General features: G+C 44.2%; 1 protein-coding gene across 1 annotated transcript in view; it reads left to right on the forward strand.

The window, feature by feature from the left end:
* The window catches only part of CALCR (calcitonin receptor), a 163,966-nt gene extending 144,144 nt beyond the window's left edge, over nucleotides 1-19,822 (forward strand). The window contains exons 12-13 of the mRNA XM_045004147.1: nucleotides 8,815-8,856; nucleotides 19,269-19,822. Of these exons, the coding sequence (XP_044860082.1) occupies nucleotides 8,815-8,856; nucleotides 19,269-19,490 (264 nt within the window). The 3' untranslated portion in view covers nucleotides 19,491-19,822. The remainder of the gene's footprint in view (nucleotides 1-8,814; nucleotides 8,857-19,268) is intronic.
* Nucleotides 19,823-20,316: the final 494 nt, after the last annotated feature.

The following is a 20,316-nucleotide window of genomic DNA, read 5'->3' on the forward strand; positions in this document are numbered from 1 at the left end:
AATTGAGATCAGATGCTCAAGCACGTTCCTCCAGTGCTGGGTTTCTACATTAATAATGTACAGGTTTTCTGTGTGTATGCATTTACTCAGCTTGAGCCTGGACTCGAACTCCATTCATTTGGAATAGGCCATAAAATAGCCGGGTTACTTTCCATGTTGCTTCAGAGCATCAGCTAAGTTATGCCAGTAATTGTACCTGGAAAGTGCACGCAAAGATTTGGCATTCTTGTCAAATATTTTGCAACAAAAATAGAACAATTTGTCAGCTGATTTCGAGTAAACTACCCAACACCAATTCAGTTTCTCACCATTCTCAAGCACACTTTCGCAGTGTGACTTTCAGAAGTGTCGCTTCTGCTCATTTACTGGAACCATAATATCCTCAATTTTGCTTGGCCAGTTCAAAATTGTACAATCAATATTGGCAAAGTGTAGGATGGCCAACCATAAAGCAGGACCTGATATATCAATTTGTGGTGTGCCATTTTTCTCATTGCTGTTTCTGTCATCATGTGAAGCTGACTCTTCTTTATCATTTCTCGCCTTCTCATGTAAACCATATTTTTATCTGACATTAGTCTCCTTTTCATGTGAGACACAAACTTCTTTATCATTACTCTCCTTTATGCTGCCATCATCATTTTCCTCACATTTCCATCCTTATCTTCAAGTAAATCTGCTAATTCCTTAGTAATAGGACTTCTATCATCTACACTTCACTCCTCAATTTCTTCGGTACTGGGACAATTGCTACTACCTAAAGCAGGGATCGGCAACCTTTGGCATGCGTAAGCCCCCTGGCGGGGCCAGGCCATTTTGTTTACCTGCCGCGTCTGCAGGTTCGGCCGATCGTGGCTCCCACTGGCCGTGGTTCGCCGCTCCACGTCAATGGGGGCTGCGGGCAGTGGCGGCCAGCACATCCCTCAGCCCGCGCCGCTTCCCATAGCCCCCATTGGCTTTGCCATGGTGAACTGCAGCCAGTGGGAGCTGTGATCGACCAAACCTGCAGACGCAGCAGGTAAACAAACCAGCCCGGCCTTCCAGGGGGCTTACCCTGGTGGGCCACGCGCCAAAGGTTGCCAATCCCTGACCTAAAGCCTGGTCTCCGTTGTGCTGTTTCAGATATTTTCCCATCAAATTTGCTCTTTGCTGCAAATTAGATTGCAATGGAGCTTTTCACTTCCTATGCTGAGCTCCTGAAGGCTTCTTCGGGGGCATCTTTTATTTTCTACAGGGAAAAACAGACAGTATTAGGGAGAACAAAAGTCTATGTTCCACAGTTTTAGAAAGTCATCAAACATTACGTGTTAAGCATGGCAAAAGAAGTAACAGTATTTCTTTTATATTGTCGCGTAGATATGGGTTCATTAGATATTTCTGGTGTCTCATTAAATATGTCCTTTGTTAGTCGCTACTTACAGTCTCCAAGTCTTAAAACACAAGTACACTTATGCAATTACACAATAAAACAAGATTCACAATATCTCAGCTACACTTCACTTCATTCTTATATCTCACTGACTGGCGATTCCTCACCCCTTAAATACTCGCAAGGGCACAGCTGACAACATTCTAGGAGGTTCAAGAAAAATGTAGTTCTCAGAAAGTCTGGAAGGCTCCATGAGATTCTACAAAAGTCCAGAATATTCTAGAAGGTTAGTGAAAAATGAATCCAGATACAGAATATCTGAAACATTTTCCTTCAAATATTCTATTTTCTCTCTTGTTGCTAACAACATAAACAGCACCCCAAGCCTGGCACCCCCCAAGCCCAGCACCCCAGGCAGTTGTCTGGGTTGCCTGCCCCTAAATCTGGCCCTGAACCTGGCCTTAGCTTCTTCCTATGTCATTTTGATCTTTCATTTCTCCTTCTATTGTGTGTTTCCATGTTATCCTTGGTCTACCTCATCTCCTCTTGCCCTGGGTGTTCCAGTCTAATGTCTGTCTTGTTAAGTTACTTGAGTCTGTCCTCTGTGTTGTCCGAGTAATCTCCATTTTCATTCCATAATTTCCTGTCCTATAGGTTTCTGCTTTGTATGCCTTCAAAGTTCTTCATTTGTGATTTTTTTTTCTGGCCATCTGGTCATTAGGATTTGTCTAAGGCAGCTGGTTATGAAAAAGTAGAGTTCAGATAATAAGGTCTTAATAAGTCTCCAAGTTTCAGCACCATATAATAAAATCAACTTTACAGTGATGTTAAATGTTCAATATTTAGTTTCGAGGGCAAGATTTCAGTTTCTCCAGAACTTTTAGAGTTACGCGGGCTTGAACAGTACTTGTGATGAACTGGGAAGGGTAATACAGAGACAACCCAGAGTAGGATACTTCACATCTCAGTTTTCATTTCCTTAAAGCGCAGTTCCATTCTGCATGCAGGCGCAAACTTGCTCAATTTGGTGACAAATAAATGTTTACTGCTCTTTTCTACTGTCTGCTCTGCAGGACCTGTGTGTGCGCCCCAGATTCTGTTCTGGCTCATACCTGCATCCTCACCAAAATGGTTCATTGGATTTCAGTTTCAAGACCAACTATCCAACCCTACTGTCTTTGAATGCTGCCATTTCTTAAACAATACAATCCCACTGAAGGCAATAGGGTTACACAGGTGTAATTGATGGCATGGAGGTGCACACAGCTTATAATGGCGCCAATGGTGTCGAGGGGCCGGGCCCACACTCAGAAGGGGCTCCAGCACTGAGACTCTGGCCCCGCCCCTGCTCAGCCTCTTCCCGCCCCACTCATGCCTCTCCACCCCCTGACCCCCTGCTCACTCCTCTCCGCCGCCTCACCCCATGCCAGCAGTGGGTGGGGCCTCGGGGGGAAGAGATCAAGTGCAGGCGGAATGGGGGATGGGGCCACGGTCCGGGGACCAGGGCCAACAAAAGATTAATCCAGCCTTGGGTGAAGAGGTATAACTGAGGGCAGCATCAAACCTGCAAAATCTTTATTGCTGGTGATGAGGCACAATCCAGAAGGCAGGCAGTTTGGCTGCCAAAACTCAGGCTGAGCTTACAGGCCTAGCAGTTAGCAAGTATCTCTTTATTGGTGAAATGAGCACATTTCATATGGAGTCACTGAGATACAATCCATGTCAAACCCCATGGAGCTATATTTTACAAGTCGCCTTTCAGAATGTAACTCCACTGTAAGACACTGTAGTGAAGTGAAAACCAAACCAAATAATTGTCAAGCAAAGAATGGGCTCAGACCAATATTGGCTTCCAAACATGATAAAAATCTAGCCATCAATTCAAGAAGACACACAAATGTCCCAAGGCTGGTAAATTTGAACATACACTAGGGCAAGGTTCAACAGAAGGCTGCGGTTCAGGTGATCTTGGTAGAGTTTCAGTAGTTAAATAAAAAAAAATTCAGAAGCAGTAACTAAACGTGTTAATCCTAAAATAACATCAGTCCTGACGTACGCTCTCCACTCCAAAATCAATGTTATCATGTATCTCAGACAAAATATAGGAGGAGAGCTTAATTACTCCATACTGTGGGTAGAGGAGGCAGAGAGAGGGCTGTTTGATGGAGGATGAGTGACCTCAGCTTCAGCAAAGATTGCAGCAGCTCGAGCAGAAACTAATAGTATCAGAAAAGAACACAGGAGATACAGAAAAGAGAAATGTAAGGAGTAATCTGCACATTGTGGTCCTCAAGGAAGGAATCAATGGCCCCCCACCAATGACATTCTTGGAAATGCAGCTCCCTGCTGTTTAAAGCTAGAGTACAAACACAGCAATCTTAAAATCAATTGTACCCTAAATCCCCTGGCTCAGAAAACACAAGGCTAATATCTAATAATAACTGTGAAACTGCAGAGCCAAAGTAAGGAGAAAGTACTTGCAGAGCTGTGAACGCTGGTGGAGCAAAAATAAAAATGGAAAAGATTTTTCAGCATAAGTCCAGAAGGAAAGCATGCCATCTATTTAGGTAAAGATAAAGACATCCCAGAGAGTGCAAGTATGTCTACACAGCCCACAGGAGCAAGCCTCCCAGCCCAGGTCGGCAGACTTGGGCTAAGGGGCTCCCACTAGCCCTCTAAAAATAACTATGTAGTCAGTGTTTCAAAGTTGCTGCTTAGGCTCTGAAGCCCACCCCTATCCTCAGGCTTGCTTCCACGGGCCATGTAGCCATCCCCTAACAGTCTTGCAGTATCAGGCAGAGCTAGTGGTGTATATAGGAGCTGGGATACTCATATTTCACAACCCCAATGAAGTAGCAACTTTTATCCAACAGAAAGTGTCTGAGTCCCTAATGTTGAAGAACAAACAAGTCACTCTCTAGTATTTACTGTCACTAAAAGCAACTAGCAGTGTCATCTGTTCTTTTCAGCTTAATGTTAGAAACCTATGCTGTGTGAGTATTCTTGATCTAGTGTGCATTAGTCTAAATCTCATTAATTCACTGATTTCCTCCTATTCTGGAAAAGGAAGTTGGAAATATGTCATCTGCAATGCCCCCTCGCTCCTTGTAAAACTCTCCTGTGCCGTGATGCCTCTGAAAAACACAAAAATGGTTAGGCTGCTGGTGTGATGTGACCACTGCTGGCCATGCCAACCAGGAGTGTGTCACTGCTCCTCGTGTTGCCCCCATCAGCTTGTTGTATCCACTTGTTGTCTCTTGTCATATTTACATTGTAAGCTCTTTGGGGCAGGCACTATCTTTTGTTCTGTGTTTGTGCAGAATCTATCACAATAGGGCCCTGATCCCTGCCTGCGGCCCTTAGGTGCTATTGCAATACAGATCAATAAATAGTCATGCTTTCAAAGAAGGTTGGCAACTGGCCCAAATTGATGCAGATAAGGCTGACCTTAATTTCCATAAGGGGCAGAACAAGTATTACTCTGGCCACTTCTCCCTTAAACTCAGCTCCTAGAATTGTCTTAATAGGGGAAGGAGCAACAAGTGCTTCAATGACGATTAGAAAGAATGTGGAAAGTGAGTAAACTTCGATACTTGCAAACTAGGGGCCTCAGGCTAGGATCTTGAGAGGATTTTGGGTGGGTTTGTGCAGGGATGCTGGAACAATTTCTATAGTGGGAGTGCTGAGAGCTATTGAACCTAACTGTAAACCCTGTATATAATGGAATCCACTTCAAGCCAGGGGGTGCAGAAGCACCCCTAATTCCAGCACCTGTGGGTTTGTGAGATTTTTTTTTTGGCATATATCCCAATCATAAACAGTCCTGCACGCCTCTTCCCCGCTCTATTTATCTGCTCTTCTATCTTATCCTACTCTCACCTGGAGCCAAGCGCAGAGGAAGAAGGTGGGGATATAATAAGGGATTTGTCCACTAGATTACAGTGCCTGTCATGATATTAGGCTGTTCTTCCTTGCAAGCACAGATCACACTGGGTATGTACACACAGCACTGGGGAGTGAGTGGGTGTGAGCCTCCCAGCCCAGGTTGACAGACTTGGACTAGCGGGGTTCACACTAGTCTCTGAAAATAGTTGTATAGACAGCACTTTGAACTTGTGGGTCATGCCCACCTTCCCCACCCCCCAGGTTTCAGAGCCTGCGCTGCACCCAAGTCGCAATTTCAAAGCATTGTCTATACAGCAGTTTTTAGAGCACTAGCATGAGCCCCGTTCACCCAATTCTGTCGATCTGGCCCGGGAGGCTCTCTCCCAAATGCTGTGTAAACATACCCACGGCTGTTCAGCAGACATACTGGTTCAGTCTGCAGCCAGCCAGCTGGCATTGAGTTTGTAGCACCTCTACTGCCCTTATCAGTAGCCCAAGTGGCCCTCTCCTGACAGCAGTGAACTGACCTGGTCTTTACAGAAATCAAGCTACATTTTTTCCAGATGCTGAACAACAGCCCTTACTGGCGGTGAGGGGACTGTGAATAACCTGTGATCTTTTTGTTTTTGTTATGGCCACGAGGATGGTATGTCCAAACTGTAATGCTTCATACTATGAATTCTGTTACTGTAGCTTTCACTCTGGATTAATCAGTCATCTCACAGTCTCCATTTCCACATTCTCCATGTTTTCCATATAATATAGAGAAAACAACTCCCAAGTTGAGAACAGAGATGCTTTTTTTGAAGTGTTTTCTTTATTCCAAAACCATAGATTAACAATTTCCTGAACATTCATTATCCTTTCAAAGAAATTGCCCTCAAAGTTGCAGGGCCGCGCCGGGGTGGGGGAGGGGCAAGTGGGGCAATTTGTTCCAGACCCTGGGCCCCCACAGGGGCCCCGCGAGCCCTGGCCTGGCGGCGGTCCGGGTCTTCGGTGGCATTTCAGCGGCGGGGAGCCCTTCAGTCACTCCGGGTCTTCAGCAGCATTTCAGTGGCGAGGGGTCCTTCGGTCGCTCCGGGTCTTCCACAGCATTTCGGCGGTGGGGGGCCCTTCAGTGCTGCCGAAGACACGGAGTGACTGAAGGACCCCCCCGCCACCGAAATGCCGCCGAAGACCCGGACCGCCACTGGGTGAGTACAAGCGCCGCAGCTCCCCCGCTTTGCCCCAGACCCCCTGAATCCTCTGGGCGGCCCTGCAAAGTTGCGTCTGATTTCGGCAAAGCTTGTTTCTGATTTCACTGTTGGAAGATTTGAAGTAAAAAAACAATACATAGAATAGATACCACATATATGTTCAATATCTTACTGTAAGAGTGCCATGAGAATTAAGCCTTAACACAGCCTTATTACAGTATTAGGATAGTTTATCTATTGTTACACCATGCATACTGTGCTACTCAGATAATGAATGTTACCAATTCATGCTAACACAAGAGCAGAGGAATTTTAAAAGCACTTTGGCAAAGTGTCTTAAAGCTAATGGAGAGAGATTCCGATGCTCTCTTCTGAAACATCTTGGGGGAGGGAAAAAATTGACAGTGCTGAAAACAAGAACGTGAAGCCAATGTAGAAATAGATTTTTTTTCCGGTAGGCTAAGAAATGCATCTTTGAAAAATGCTTGGTTGTATAAATGGAAAGCTATCTAAACTTTAAAGCAGGATTAAGCTTCCACTCAGAATAATGCACAGTCAGCTACAGTCAGCTACAACCGAGTTTTTCAAAATCACGGAAAACTTTTGTTTCTTTAAATTACAGTAACTGAGCATTCGTTTTTATTCGTATGGATTGTATTTTCTTAAGTAGTATCTATGGTGTGTATGCTATAGAAGGGAACACATCATAAAGTGTTTTACTGATGTAGCTGTATCACACCTACAGGCCAAATCCAGCAGCACAAAAGGAGCTTTAAAGCTGGCTTGACTGTCCTATTGAGGTTGGCTGGAGAAAAGGGGATGAGGCAAAGCATAAAAGTAACTCACCAGTTCCCAGTTGCTGGGCCATAGGCAGTTGGGCAAAAATGGCCACAATTTAGAGCAATCCTGGAAGGCAGATCAACTCCTGGAAGGCAGGATCAAGGAGCAGCAAAGGCGGGGAAGGGGAGAATGCTAGTCACTATGTTGCAATTTCCCCCTAAAATTCTTTGCTACATTTATTTTATTACTGTTTAAGGAATATTTTAAGTGATCTAAAATGAATGCACTTGACGTTAAATGTGGCTATGTAATGCTATTAATAAGATCTAATATACCTTTTAGAACACAGTACAGAAATCTTTTAAGAAAAATTATTTTCTACTTAAGTGGCTCTACATTGCAGAACCTAAGTGTGAGAAATTGCTCTTCTTTATTTTATGCATCCTCATCTGTGTTCCTGACCTGACACTGTTTCATTTTGCTGTAGCACTAATGAAATATCCCTCTTTACTCCTATTGTGCTACTTAGATTAATTTTAAACAGTGACGGTCAAGTTAGGACCAATGTTCTCTCTTTTTTTATTTGTTCTCTATCCTCTTGCTCACCCCATTCTCTCTCCTCCTTCTTTCCCATCCACTGATGCTTCCATCCACCCATGTAGGCATATGCGTCCTCCCATTCCCAGGCTCACTTCTCCAAACACACATTCCAGTTAAGAGCTCCTGGGCATAGGCGCCGACTTCAGGGTGCTCCAGGGCTGGAGCACTGATGGAAAAAAATTAGCAGGTGCTTAGCACCCACCAGCAGCCAGCTTCCTCCCTCCCCCCTCAGCACCTCCTGCCCACCGGTAGCCCTGCCGCTCAACTCCTCCCCGTCCCTTCCAGCACCTCCCGCCTGCCACGATCAGCTGTTCCACGGCATGCAGGAGGCATCTTGGGGGAGGGGGCAGGAAGAGGCAAAGTGGGGTCAGGAAGAGGTGGGGTGGGAGTAGGGTCTTGGGAGAAGGGGTGGAGTGGGCGGGGCCTGGAGCAGAGCAGCAGTTGTGCACCTCGGGGGAAGGAGGAAGCCGACACCTGTGCTCCTGGGGCACTCCATTCCTGCTGAAAAAAGAACATGTGACACCTGGCCTGTACTGCTCCCCTCGCATCCATCTTCCGAAAGAAGAGCAGTAGCATCTAGGTCGCTCAGCTTCACCCCTTTCTTTCTCAAGATTCCATACCAATGAGCTGCTCTGCTCCTAAGCTTTCCCCCTTACCTTGGACTAGGATCTGCCCTTTTAATGACCCTTTTCTAGCACTCCCTGACAGGAAGCAACTGTAATGCTTAAAGGCAAAAATATGTGAACTGGAATGGCTGGTAATGACAGTAGATCATGACAACATAGGCACGAGTAAAACATGGTGGAAAGGCCAAAATCAATGGGATACTGTAATACCTGACTATAAACTATACAGGACGGTCATTTGAGGTTGTGGAGGTAGGAGTGTATCATAATCCCTTCATCTCATGACTCTGAGCCTTAAATTAACAATAATGCACAAACATGGAAACATTCTAACCTATTTTCTTTTTGTCCTTCTTAGGGCTTACTTGTTGCAACTATATTTTGCTTCTTCAATGGAGAGGTAAGCATGTGAAGTTCATCAACTGTACTGAACCAAATTCAGCCTCTTAAAATACTTGGACTGTTGTTCACAATTAACATAACTGGAGCACCATAAATCTGTATTTTAAATGCACATATGATGCAGTGCTTTACATTTTCACTGCACTGTAGAAATGCTATTTTTCCTTGCAACGTCACTGGAAGGTGCTTGAGTTAGGACTATGATTTTTACAGAGAAGATGGTGGGAAATGAAGTCCAGAGGATGAGGTTCTCACTCTTTACCGTCTCAATTTAATCTAAGTCAGAGGAAAGAAAAAAATAGATTGCATTCTATATCAGCCTCCTTCATTTACCCAAATTCTGCCTCCAATCCAGAATAGCTGGACGATTGGGTAAAATAATCAGCAGTGAAATAGTCAATGGTGTTAATATGTGAATTTTGAGCACTAGGCACCATTATCGACACCCTGTTGAGATGAATGGAAGTCATGCAAATCTCCCAGAGCTTTTATTTCTATCTATATCCATAAACCTAGAAACTATTTTTTAATCATAACTTTTATCCTGCAAAAAGTAATTGAGTTCCCAGAGAAATGCTGTCATGAAGGACCACAGTATTCTGTCTCAGTCCAACCCTTAACCCAGGGGTAGGCACGCGAGCTGATTTTCAGTGGCACTCACACTGCCCAGGTCCTGGCCACCAGTCCGGGGGGCTCTGCATTTTAATTTAATTTTAAATGAAGCTTCTTAAACATTTTAAAAATCTTATTTACTTTACATACAACTATAGTTTAGCTATATATTATAGACTTATAGAAAGAGACCTTCTAAAAATGTTAAAATGTATTAGTGGCACACAAAACCTTAAATTAGAGTGATTAAATGAAGACTCGGCACAGCACTTCTGAAAGGTTGCCAGCCCCTGCCTTAACCTTAAAAGTTAACTTGCTTTTCTAATTAAACTGAGCGATACAAACTCTTTGCATCATATAGTCAGAGAAGCAGTTCTGTATCATTACAAAGTGCCTTTTCATTCACTCATTTGAGGATCAGCATTGGCCTTTCTTAAGGTTTATGATTTGTAAGTCGTAATTGATAAATAAAAACCCTTGAGTGAAAGTTCTCTCCCACTCTCTTACAGCTGGATCAATATGTTATGTGCCTATTACTGCTTTTAGGTCTATTCCACTATAATACTGGTATTATAAATATAAATAGCTTGGTAAGAGACATCAAGAGCTGCTTTAATATCTACAACAAGCCACTTTCTGAAAGGCAGTATAGCAGAAAAATACTTTTGAAACATATTGGAAGCATTACCATGGAACTCTGCTGACATTAAAACAAGGTCTCTCTTGTAAAAATTGGATGCACTTGAAGAGGTCAGTTTTCAGCATTGTATGCAACTTCCTTCAACAAAAATCAAGACTCAGTATGTTACCCCATAAAGCTACACACATCTGTACATACTTTAATGACTAATATGGCTGGTGTAATAACATGGATCATAATTAACTGGATAATCAGTGGGAATAATTACACAATATTGGCCATGCTTTTAACCAGGCCTCCAACTGCAGGTGCACATAACTGTGGGAATAACTTTGTGTTTAAATTTAGGGCTATCTGAACTATAGAAATGTAGGGCGCAATGGGACCTCAAGAGGTCATTTAGTCCAGATCATTTAGACACTGAGGCAGGATTAAGTATACTAGATTATCCCTAATATAAATCCTGGATAGAGTCCCAAAATCAAAGACATAGAATCTAAATGGATTAAGGGCTAGATCCACCAAAGGACTTTGGTGCCTAACTCCAACATTTAGGCACCACTGAGATTCTCAAACTCCCTGCTCAGCCACAGCCTAAACTAGTAGGCACCCAAAGTCACTAGGGTTGCAATCCACAAAGATACTTTGGTGCCCAAGCCCTGTTTTTAGGTACCACTGTGATCCACAAAACTCCCACTTGCCTGCTGCCTAACACTGCGTGCATCTAAATTCATTTGGTGCGAAAGATTTGTACTAAAGATTCCCTAAGCACTTATGTTTCTAAATATGCACACTGCTCCCTCACTCTAGAGTGATTCACAAACCAGGGAAGATAGGCATTCGTCCAACTAACTCGCATGTGGAAAATCAATCCAGTAGGCAAGCTCAGAGCCTGCCTACCAGATCGGGTTCCTCAGGCAAGTTCACACAAAACAGCTGGGGGTGGAGTAAGGAGGAGGACTTCTCTTATAATCTGTAGGCTAGCAGCTAGGACAGTAACCCACAATATGGGAGTCCCTGGTATGAGTCCCCCTTTCTCCTGCAGGGGAGAAGGGATTTGATCAGGGATTGGCTGTATCTCAGGTAAGTGCCCTAGTCACTGAGCTATATAGTCATTCTACCTCTTCACTCGCCCAATTAACATTTAATTATACAATTATTTAAATAAAATGAAACAACTTCAATAGGAAAGATGAATGGAGATCCACACCAGAATATTGCATAGACCTGTGGTTAGGGTACTCAATTCAAATCCCTTCTCCCACTGGAGCGGGGATTCCCACTTTCTAGGGAGTACCCTATCTGCTGGGTTAACGATTACAAAGGAGGTCCTACACACAAACACACAGCTGTTTTGTTTTGGGCTTCGCATGCAACATAGGCACCTAACACCGTGAGAGGGGCCGGGCTTAGCACACACCCCTCAGGTCAGCATCACCAGAGGTTAGCTTAGGTGCTGGCGTTGTAGACTGCAATCTAAGTTGCCTGTCTCTCCCCTTTGACCATAGAGGGAGCCCAGACACCTAACTAAGACTTTGTGGATCACAGCATAGGTGATTTTCTAGGTGCTTAAAAGTTAGGTGCTGCAATGTACTGCAACACCTAAATCCCTTTGTGGCTCTCACCCAAGGTGCCTAAATTTTTGCCATGTAGGCAGCTGCCTCAGGCGAGGTGCAGGGGTGCCTATCTCACACCAAAGACCCAGCAGGATGCTGAAAGTAGGTGTTCCCCTGCCTATATAGCTTGCTAGGAAGGTCCAGTAGGTGTCCTCAGCACACACCAAACACCCCCAAACAAACAGAGGTGGTGGTGCCCAACCCCACCCTTGCCTTTTAACCCACTGATTAGAGCTGGGCTGGATGTGGAAGACCCAGGTTCAATTTCCCCCTCGGCCTAATGTGAAGAAGGAATTTGAACTAAGTTCCCTCCCCCGCACTCCCACCCCAGGAAAATGCCCTTACCCCCGGACTATGGGGGTACTCTGGAGCAGAGTTCTCTCAGTCTCTCCTGTTGAAGCTGTTCCATTGTGTATGAATAATTAGTCACTGGAGCAGGGTAACTGTAATCTGGGTCTGCTCCCTCCCAGGTGAATGCCCTGACCAGTGGGCTATTCTCTCTCTGGGCCAATGCATATTTAATGATTTATACGCAGTGGAACTGTGGTAATCAGCTTATTCCTGGTTTCCAAGTATAACAATGAAGTTGTGTCCTGTGTGTCCTTGTAAAAAATTACAATGTGGTCATAGATAATACATTGCAAAGTGTCACTCGTAAATTAGATAAGACATTAGCTGACAGAGTATGAATTATTATATGGTTTACTAATTTACGCATAATGTGGTGTTAAGCAGAAAATCAAAGGCCAAGTTTCAGGAATGTTACTAAGTATGAAATATACATCACAATTTTCTTATTTTCTTACAATATGTACATAAAATTAGGAATCAGAATTAATACATTCGTAGTAAGGAATTATACCATATTCATTTCACTACTCAAAATTCTTAATACTTACTCAGGTCACTCAGTTTCTCCAGCCCATTTATAATTTAGTGTTTGCAATAGTAATGTAGACACTATTAACTTCTACAAGAGTTCCATTGCAATTCAGGTCCAATAAAATTATCTATTATTTAAAATAAAGTGTTCTGAAAAAAGCCGAACATTCAGAATACTTACATTCTTTGGAAATGTTAAAGTTTCCCATTGGCTTCCCTGTTGCTAATTTAAGGCAAGTCAATTACTGTACCAATATCTTCATCAGATCCAGATTCTGGGCACCACAAAGTTCAGTGGGTTTTTGGATCTGGCATTCTGTGTTGGCCCATTCAGCCCACTATTTTGATTTGGAGAAGAGTGATGCTTCATGCATTCTTCCAACACACAGCTAAACTGCCGGTGGTAGGAGACCTCCATAGCTGTTAGTGAGTTCCCCAAAGGACGGAGATCTCTGTCCTCTTTGATGACTCCACCCTGACATCTCCAGGACCAGCTTCATAATACTGCTGTTAGTTGAGAATTGCTTCCTCAGTGTTCAGCCACTCTAAAAATCTTCATCATCTGACTGATTGTCACTCAGCCAAAGATCCAAATCACTGCGAGGATATCAGGGGACACAGTGAACACTCAGAATACACACTCATTGGATCCCTTGTCACTATACTCTTATTGACGTATATGGGGGTCATCAGAGGAGTAGTCACATACTGTCTCCTAGTGACTGAGTATCCTCTTCTGAACTGCCAACTTGGAATGAAATAGGAGGCAGCTCCATGGCTCTAGCACATCTAGCAAACCTGGACATCACAGAGGCATGTTTGGACTAAATAAAGCCTAAAATTAGATAAGAAATAGGGCCTGAGGTTGAAAAGTGGCTTCCAATTTTGCATGTACAGTGTTGCTCCCCTAAATAATTGCATGTGCATTCTATCACTCGGGTGTCTAACTACATGATTGCATCTGTAGATATGATGATGGTCTAATGCAGGGGTGGCCAGCCTGTGACTCCGGAGCCACATGCGGCTCTTCAGAGGTTAATACGCAGCTCCTTACATAGGCACTGACTCCGAGGCTGGAGCTACAGATGCCAACTTTCCAGTGTGCTGTGGGGTGCTCACTGCTCAACCTCCCGCTCTGCCCCAGGTCCTGCCACCACTCCACCCCTTCCCCCAAGGCCCCTACCCTTTCCCTTGAGCCTGCCATGCCCTCGCTCCTCCCCCCTCCCCACCAGAGCCTCCTGTGCACTGCAACACAGCTGATTGCAGCGGGCAGGAGGCATGGGGAGAGAGTGGGAGGTGCTGATTGGTGGGGCTGCCGGTGGGCGGGAGGCACTGGGGGCTGGAGCAGGGTAGCAAATGGGGGGCTGCTGACATATTATTGTGGCTCTTTGGCAATGTTCATTGGTAAATTCTGGCTCCTTCTCAGGCTCAGGTTAGCCACCCCTGGTCTAATGAATCCATGATGAAATGGCTTATATATATCAACAATGAGAGATGTGCTTAGAAATCTTATCATTTGCACTTACCTTTGCAAACAGCCCATCAGTTAAAAAAGTTACAAGTTAATATTTAGCAATGTCACACAATGTGTGCATATAGCAGCTGTAAAATTCATGAACCCATTTATAGTCGTCAGTAATTTGAAAATAATTATGGGCATATTTTATAGCACATATACCCAAGGCTATCTGCTAGTACATGCAAATCAGGAAGCTGTTGGTAGATATCCAAGTAGCATAAAATGTGCTCACAGTTGTCTAGTCCAAGTGACTGGGCTAACGTGGGTGAAGTGTGGCAGAAAAGAGGCGGCTGGAAAGGTGAAATCCGTCCCCAGGGATCAAGGCTACAATGCAGCCCCCATAGAGCGCCTTTCTCCCCGACGTGGATTTCACCCATAATGGGTAGGTTTTGAGTTATAAAAATAAACACTACTCATAAAAGAATGTCAGAATAGGGGCACCTATATTAAGAAAGGGACGATTTTACACTCATCCAGTCTAACTTCACAACCATTAGGACCAGCCTTCAGTGATCTAATAGACTGAGCTCAAGGCTAGGAGCCAGGAACTACAGAGCTCTCAGCCCAGCTCTGCTAAGAAATCCCTGTGCCGCATTTGGCAAGTCATCTACTTTCTCTACTTCAGTTTCCATCTGTGAAATTAGGGTAATAGCAATTAGTTCCCTGCCTCCCTCTGAGGATTAGTTAGCTCTGTACATGGCTGTCGAAGCACTAAGTAAACTTATTATAGCATCAGTGGATGAAGATGATTTTCTACAAACTAGACAAAAGACAAACTCAGTGGGTAGGATGACACCTGGAAGTGAGAGGCTGTCTCCATAGAGGCCAGTGCTGCAGTCCTTCCTCTGCCAAAACTCTTATTGATTTCAGTGGGAGTTTTGCCTGAGAACAGATAGCAGCACTCAGGGCTGACTCCAGGCACCAGCGGGGGCGGCACGTGCCTGGGGCGGCACATGCTAAGGGCGGCATTCCGTCCATTCTTGGGGCAGCACAGTCTGGGTGTCTTTTTTTTTTTTTTTTTGCTTCGGCAGTTCGGGCAGCTTATTTTCTTTCCTTTTTTTTTTTTTTTTTGCTTGGGACAGCAAAAATGGTGGAGCCAGCCCTGGCAGCACTGGGCCCACAGTGTTCTATAGAGATTCAGTTAAGCGACCTTATTAATCTTCAGACATTTTCTCTTTCTGGAAAGGTAGTGTCTACACTTCGCCTCCCTTTTGTCCTCGATCACTTTCTTCCAAATTCCAGTTATTCTTTCAGGTGCAAAAGGGAAGAGAGGGGGGTTGAATGCCATAATCTTGGTAAAGAGAAGAGATACTGCCCCTGGTTAGCATCAGTGGCAGCACTAGGCACCTCAAAAAAGGAGTTTGAAAGGGACAGCCTGAGATCCCTCCACACTGGTCCTTGAAGTTGGCCTGGCATTGAAAGGACCATCTGCTACTGTCTCCCAGAGATAGGCACTCCAGCATGTGTTACCTCCTGGGTTTCTGGAGAATTCTGACTGAGTCAACCAGAATTCCTCCTGGGGCTCATGCTGCAGCTTGGATCAAATGCACAGCATAGATTAAAGCTATAGTCAGGTCCTCAGGCTTGGTGAAAGACCATTTCCAAACCTTTATATCCAAATACTGCCAGGTCACTAGAATGCAGAGTGATATTTCATGGAAAAACATACTATGACAGAGGTAAGGACTTAGCATTAATGTGACAGAAGTTCCATTCCTCAATGATTTACTTTGTACTACTGGGTTATTCACTTCGAGGCAGAAGCAGATGATCTCTGTCCAAAACCAATGCTCCCAAGACTTATTAGCCTTTCACATCAGTATTTGCAGCAAGCCACACATTCACTTCCTCACTGCAAATTATTTTCCTCCATTCCATACAAGCCCAGCCTACAGCACTGCCCGCCAAGACACTGAATAAGAAGCCACTGAACATTACTGATGTCTTAACTAATAGGAAAAGAAGAAAGTGAATGTGTAAATTATGGGGATGATTTTTCTCAGTTCCCTAAATTGAGAGCTGGCCCCACCCATGACTGCAGAAAGTTATTCTTGTGAAGGGACAACAGCAGCACTGCGGTACCTCTCTCCAACAACAACACTATACAGATGGTCTGAGCTTTCTGCGTTGGCCAGCTCAGTAGACCATACTTCCAGTTCTGAGGTTACTTCTAGACTGGAAGGTTGGCCAAGAAAATGGAAAATCTGTTTGAAAATATAGCCATGTATCTTTCTTGCCAAAGAGGTGTGAATGGCTGGCAGAGAACAGAAAACATTTTAAAGAGCTGAAGAATCAAGTAAACCCAAACTTCCTCCTTATTTTAGACTTTGGTTTATTTCATGCATCATTGTGGTGTAACACCCAGTTGATAATCTCTTTGATTATTAACATAATAATATAGTGCACATGATTTTTAAAAGCATAGTCATGTAGCTAACAAATTTCAAATCTGCATATGAATAGTTTTAATTAGCAGAGGATATGATCATTTGAGATCAGTTCACTATTCCTTGGCATTAGCACAGAAATACAGTTTAACTCAATTTGTAAGTGCAGCAGAATCTCATAAACCAAAGGTTCAGTGAAGAATTAAAAACACATATACTTTTACCTTATGCATTCGGTACTACATGGAGCTCATTCATTTTAATTCATGGCACTTTTAACCCTGGGTTGAATTGGGAGAAGAATGCCTGCACTCTTCCAAAGTCCCCACAATCAAAGCTTTACCCCTTGATGAGATCAAAATGAGCTGCTACTCACAGTAGATTGTGCAGCTCTTCATACTATGATCAGGCCTCTCTTCTTTAAGTCCTATTTTCCCTAACCTGCATTTGTCCTGGTGCAACCTCAGACCACAGCACGAGTAAAAGCAGCTTGAGAGTGCTCACCCACTCTCTGCAGCAGCATTCCCTCCCACCCAGGACCCACAGGGGCCTTTTCACTTGTCCTGGGATCCTCATGGAGAATGGAGGGGGAAGACATAGGTGGGCCAGGAGCAAGACCAGGGGACACATCGTCCTCCTCCTTCCAGCCGCATGGAGCTTACTCAGAAAGGGTAAACTCCAAATCATCTTTTCTGCAGAGCACCAACCCACACTCCAGTAGCCTCTAGGGCAGCGATGGCCAGGGGGAGTCCCTGCTCACAGTGCAGCCCCAATGGAGTTGTGTTCCAAGGTAGGTAAGGGGAAAAAGGGGCTGCTGGTGGCTAGAGCTAGTGTAGAGAAACAAGGTTTCTGCACAGGTTGCCCTGGCCTCACTCTGATCCAGCAGGTTTCAAGGACTACCCTCCAGGCCTTTCCCCACGGGTGGGTGGGAAACCCTATCTCCTCCTGCTCCACAGAATAATGTGGGAAAATTCTCCGAATGAATCCTTGCAAAGATTGCTTCCCCTGATCCCTTCCTGTGGGTTTCACTGATGTGAGCCACTGCATTTACACCCAATATGAACCACTGTAAGGGTGAAAGCTGCTCATTAAGTAACTGAAATCCATACAGGACTTACCTACAATTCTGTACTAAAGCTTTGCCACTGTATTAGCAATGCCTTGTCACATTAGATCATACCAGAGCTCCTTTTCACTAATTGAATTTTTGCAACGGCATGATACGAAAAATCTCATTAATGCAGCTCGTTCCCCTCAGTATTACCATAATAAACTTTGGTCATGCCCCTTACAAGTCAGGATGCACAGTGGTTTCCAGTATAACCTTAGGCTTTTTCTGTGCTTGGCCTATAGCACAAATACATTCAGCCATTCTTGAGTTATGGGAGAGTAAATAAAAACAACACTTCTCCAGCTGAAAACAATTCTAACCACATTATCTTCAACTGGACTACAGCAAATAGATGAGATGGCTACCGTTTTTGTTATGTGTTAAGGGCCCTGCAAATGCTTGCTTACTCACACAAGTAGTCCTGTTGAAGTCAGTGCAACTACTTGCATGAGGAAGGATTTTTAGGATCACTTGGCTTGGCCCTTGGCTTAAAAATACAAAGTTGCAAGCAACTGAAATATCCCTTCCTAGCATAGTGACGTAACCCACTGTATGCTCTGTAAGCATCTCAGAGTTTTAGCAATGCCTAATGAAGCCTCACCTTTATATGACATGACAGTAGCTTCCCTCCATCCCACCAGAGAGGCACAGAGGCTGCTGCTGCTGCTATTTGTGTGTGGGTGACATTTTACTGTCTATGAACTAATAAAATGCATTAGAATTCGGGCATTACCAGGCGTCTGAACGACACTAAAATGTTGCCACCCAAGTCAAAGGTACAGCCTATCTTAGGGCTAGTCTGGGTGTTTAGACACAGCCCTGAGCAGAGGCTGGTAGTTAATCTGTACCACCCCGGAGCACTGTGACACAGGGGCACATCCATATGTCTCAGTTCCTCACCTTCTTGCTCCCAGCATAGTTATTTACATCACGTCATTGCAGTAAATTACTACCCACCCCAACACTCTGGCTTTGTCTGTTCCCCTCTTATTTTCCACACACCTGCTTTGGGGAGGGAGCAAGCAGACGAGTACCCCCATTCATTCCTTCGTGCCTGGACCCAAGGCCTGGGAAAGGCCAGTTAGGATGTTAAGGAGGTTTGGTATTCCTCTGCATGGTTATATAGGCCGCATCATAACTGGGCCCCCAGCTCTGAAATACATTTTACTTCAGCTGTCTGAGGAAATTGCTTTCTCCTCCTCCCCGTGATGGTGTATGTACGAAGGATGAAAACCACCACCAGGCAGTGGGCCAGCACCAAGGTCTGTACATCACTTCAATTTTACTATTCATGGCTAGTTTAGCCGGGGCAAAATGTCCTGAGTGTACACCACTTAAGCTACACTGCTGAAGTTTTACTTGAGCGTTGTGTGCTGGCTCTCTGCACTGAGGACATTTCACCCACAATAAAACTATTCTTGAGTATTTTTCAACCAGTTCTAACCTCAAAGCAAGGTGGAGACGAGATTAAAATAAACATTTGGTGAAAAGCCGTGGCACTGGGTTAATATTGCAAAGTAGAATTTCCAGCATAATCAAAAAAGGGAAGGGAGCCAGCTTGTGCCTTGTGATGCCAGTTCAAATCCCAGCCAACTCCATTGACTAATTAAAATGATAAAACTATTGCTTGGCTTCCCTTGCAGGTACAGGGTGCTCTAAAAAGGCAATGGATGCAGTATAAGACCCAATGGGGGCAAAGACGACGCGAGCACTGCTCTACGCGATCTACCTCCTACACAGCAACATCTATCACCGAGGTCCCCGTTTATCTGTATCATCACGATTCCACCAATGAACAGTTAAATGGAAAATACATAGATGACTCTGAACTCGTTGCATTAAAATCTGGAGAGACGTCTGCCTAGCTCAGAAGAAAACAAGACAAACAGGTCATTTTGCATTCTGTTCATGGCAGGGTGGGGTGAAGGGAAGGAATGCAGACTTGAGTGCCACTGTGAGAGAGTGCTAAACAGAACACATCATATGCAAACTACAGAAGCATCAGCTTTGGCCAGTGATGGCCCAGCGAGAGTCTGCCTGAGAGAGGTGGATATAGTATTTGATACTACTACAGCATGCTGCTTTTAGAAACGGGACTGAGGATGGAACTATTCAATGAAACATTTGGATTTTCCACAGTTCCTGCTATTGGCCATATGGCACACAGATTCAATAGTCGTAACAATTCAAGGTAACCCACAGCAGATATAGAAGAACGGATTAGTTCATAGAAAGGAGTGTTCAGTTTCCAGACTGGACTAACTACACGAAAGATTGGAATTGTTCAGTATTTGTTGCTTTAAATACCTTTCTTTCACCCTAAACTTTAAACAATCATCTTTCATTAGGTGTTACAGGCTTAGAATCTGTTGTTGTTTTCATTTTAATCAGCTCTGCTGCTTTCCTGAAAATGGTTGCACTTGGGTGGGAGGGGAGAAACCCATCATTCCAAGGTATTCAAATCCTTAGCTCAAAAGGATTTCATACAGAATTACCCTCCTGACATCAGGTGCATAACAGAAATGAAGGTAAACTATTTATTGTATTAAAAACATTCAACACGAGTAGGCATAAGCATCGGTAGAGAAACAAACCACTTCTTTGGGAGCCTCATGAAAGTCCTGGAGAGATCTCAAAAATATCTTTTGTTCAAGCTGTGCTAGTTGTTCGATAATATTCATTAATGGGAAA

This window comes from Mauremys mutica, chromosome 2, assembly GCF_020497125.1.
Source record: "Mauremys mutica isolate MM-2020 ecotype Southern chromosome 2, ASM2049712v1, whole genome shotgun sequence".
NCBI lineage: Eukaryota > Metazoa > Chordata > Testudines > Geoemydidae > Mauremys > Mauremys mutica.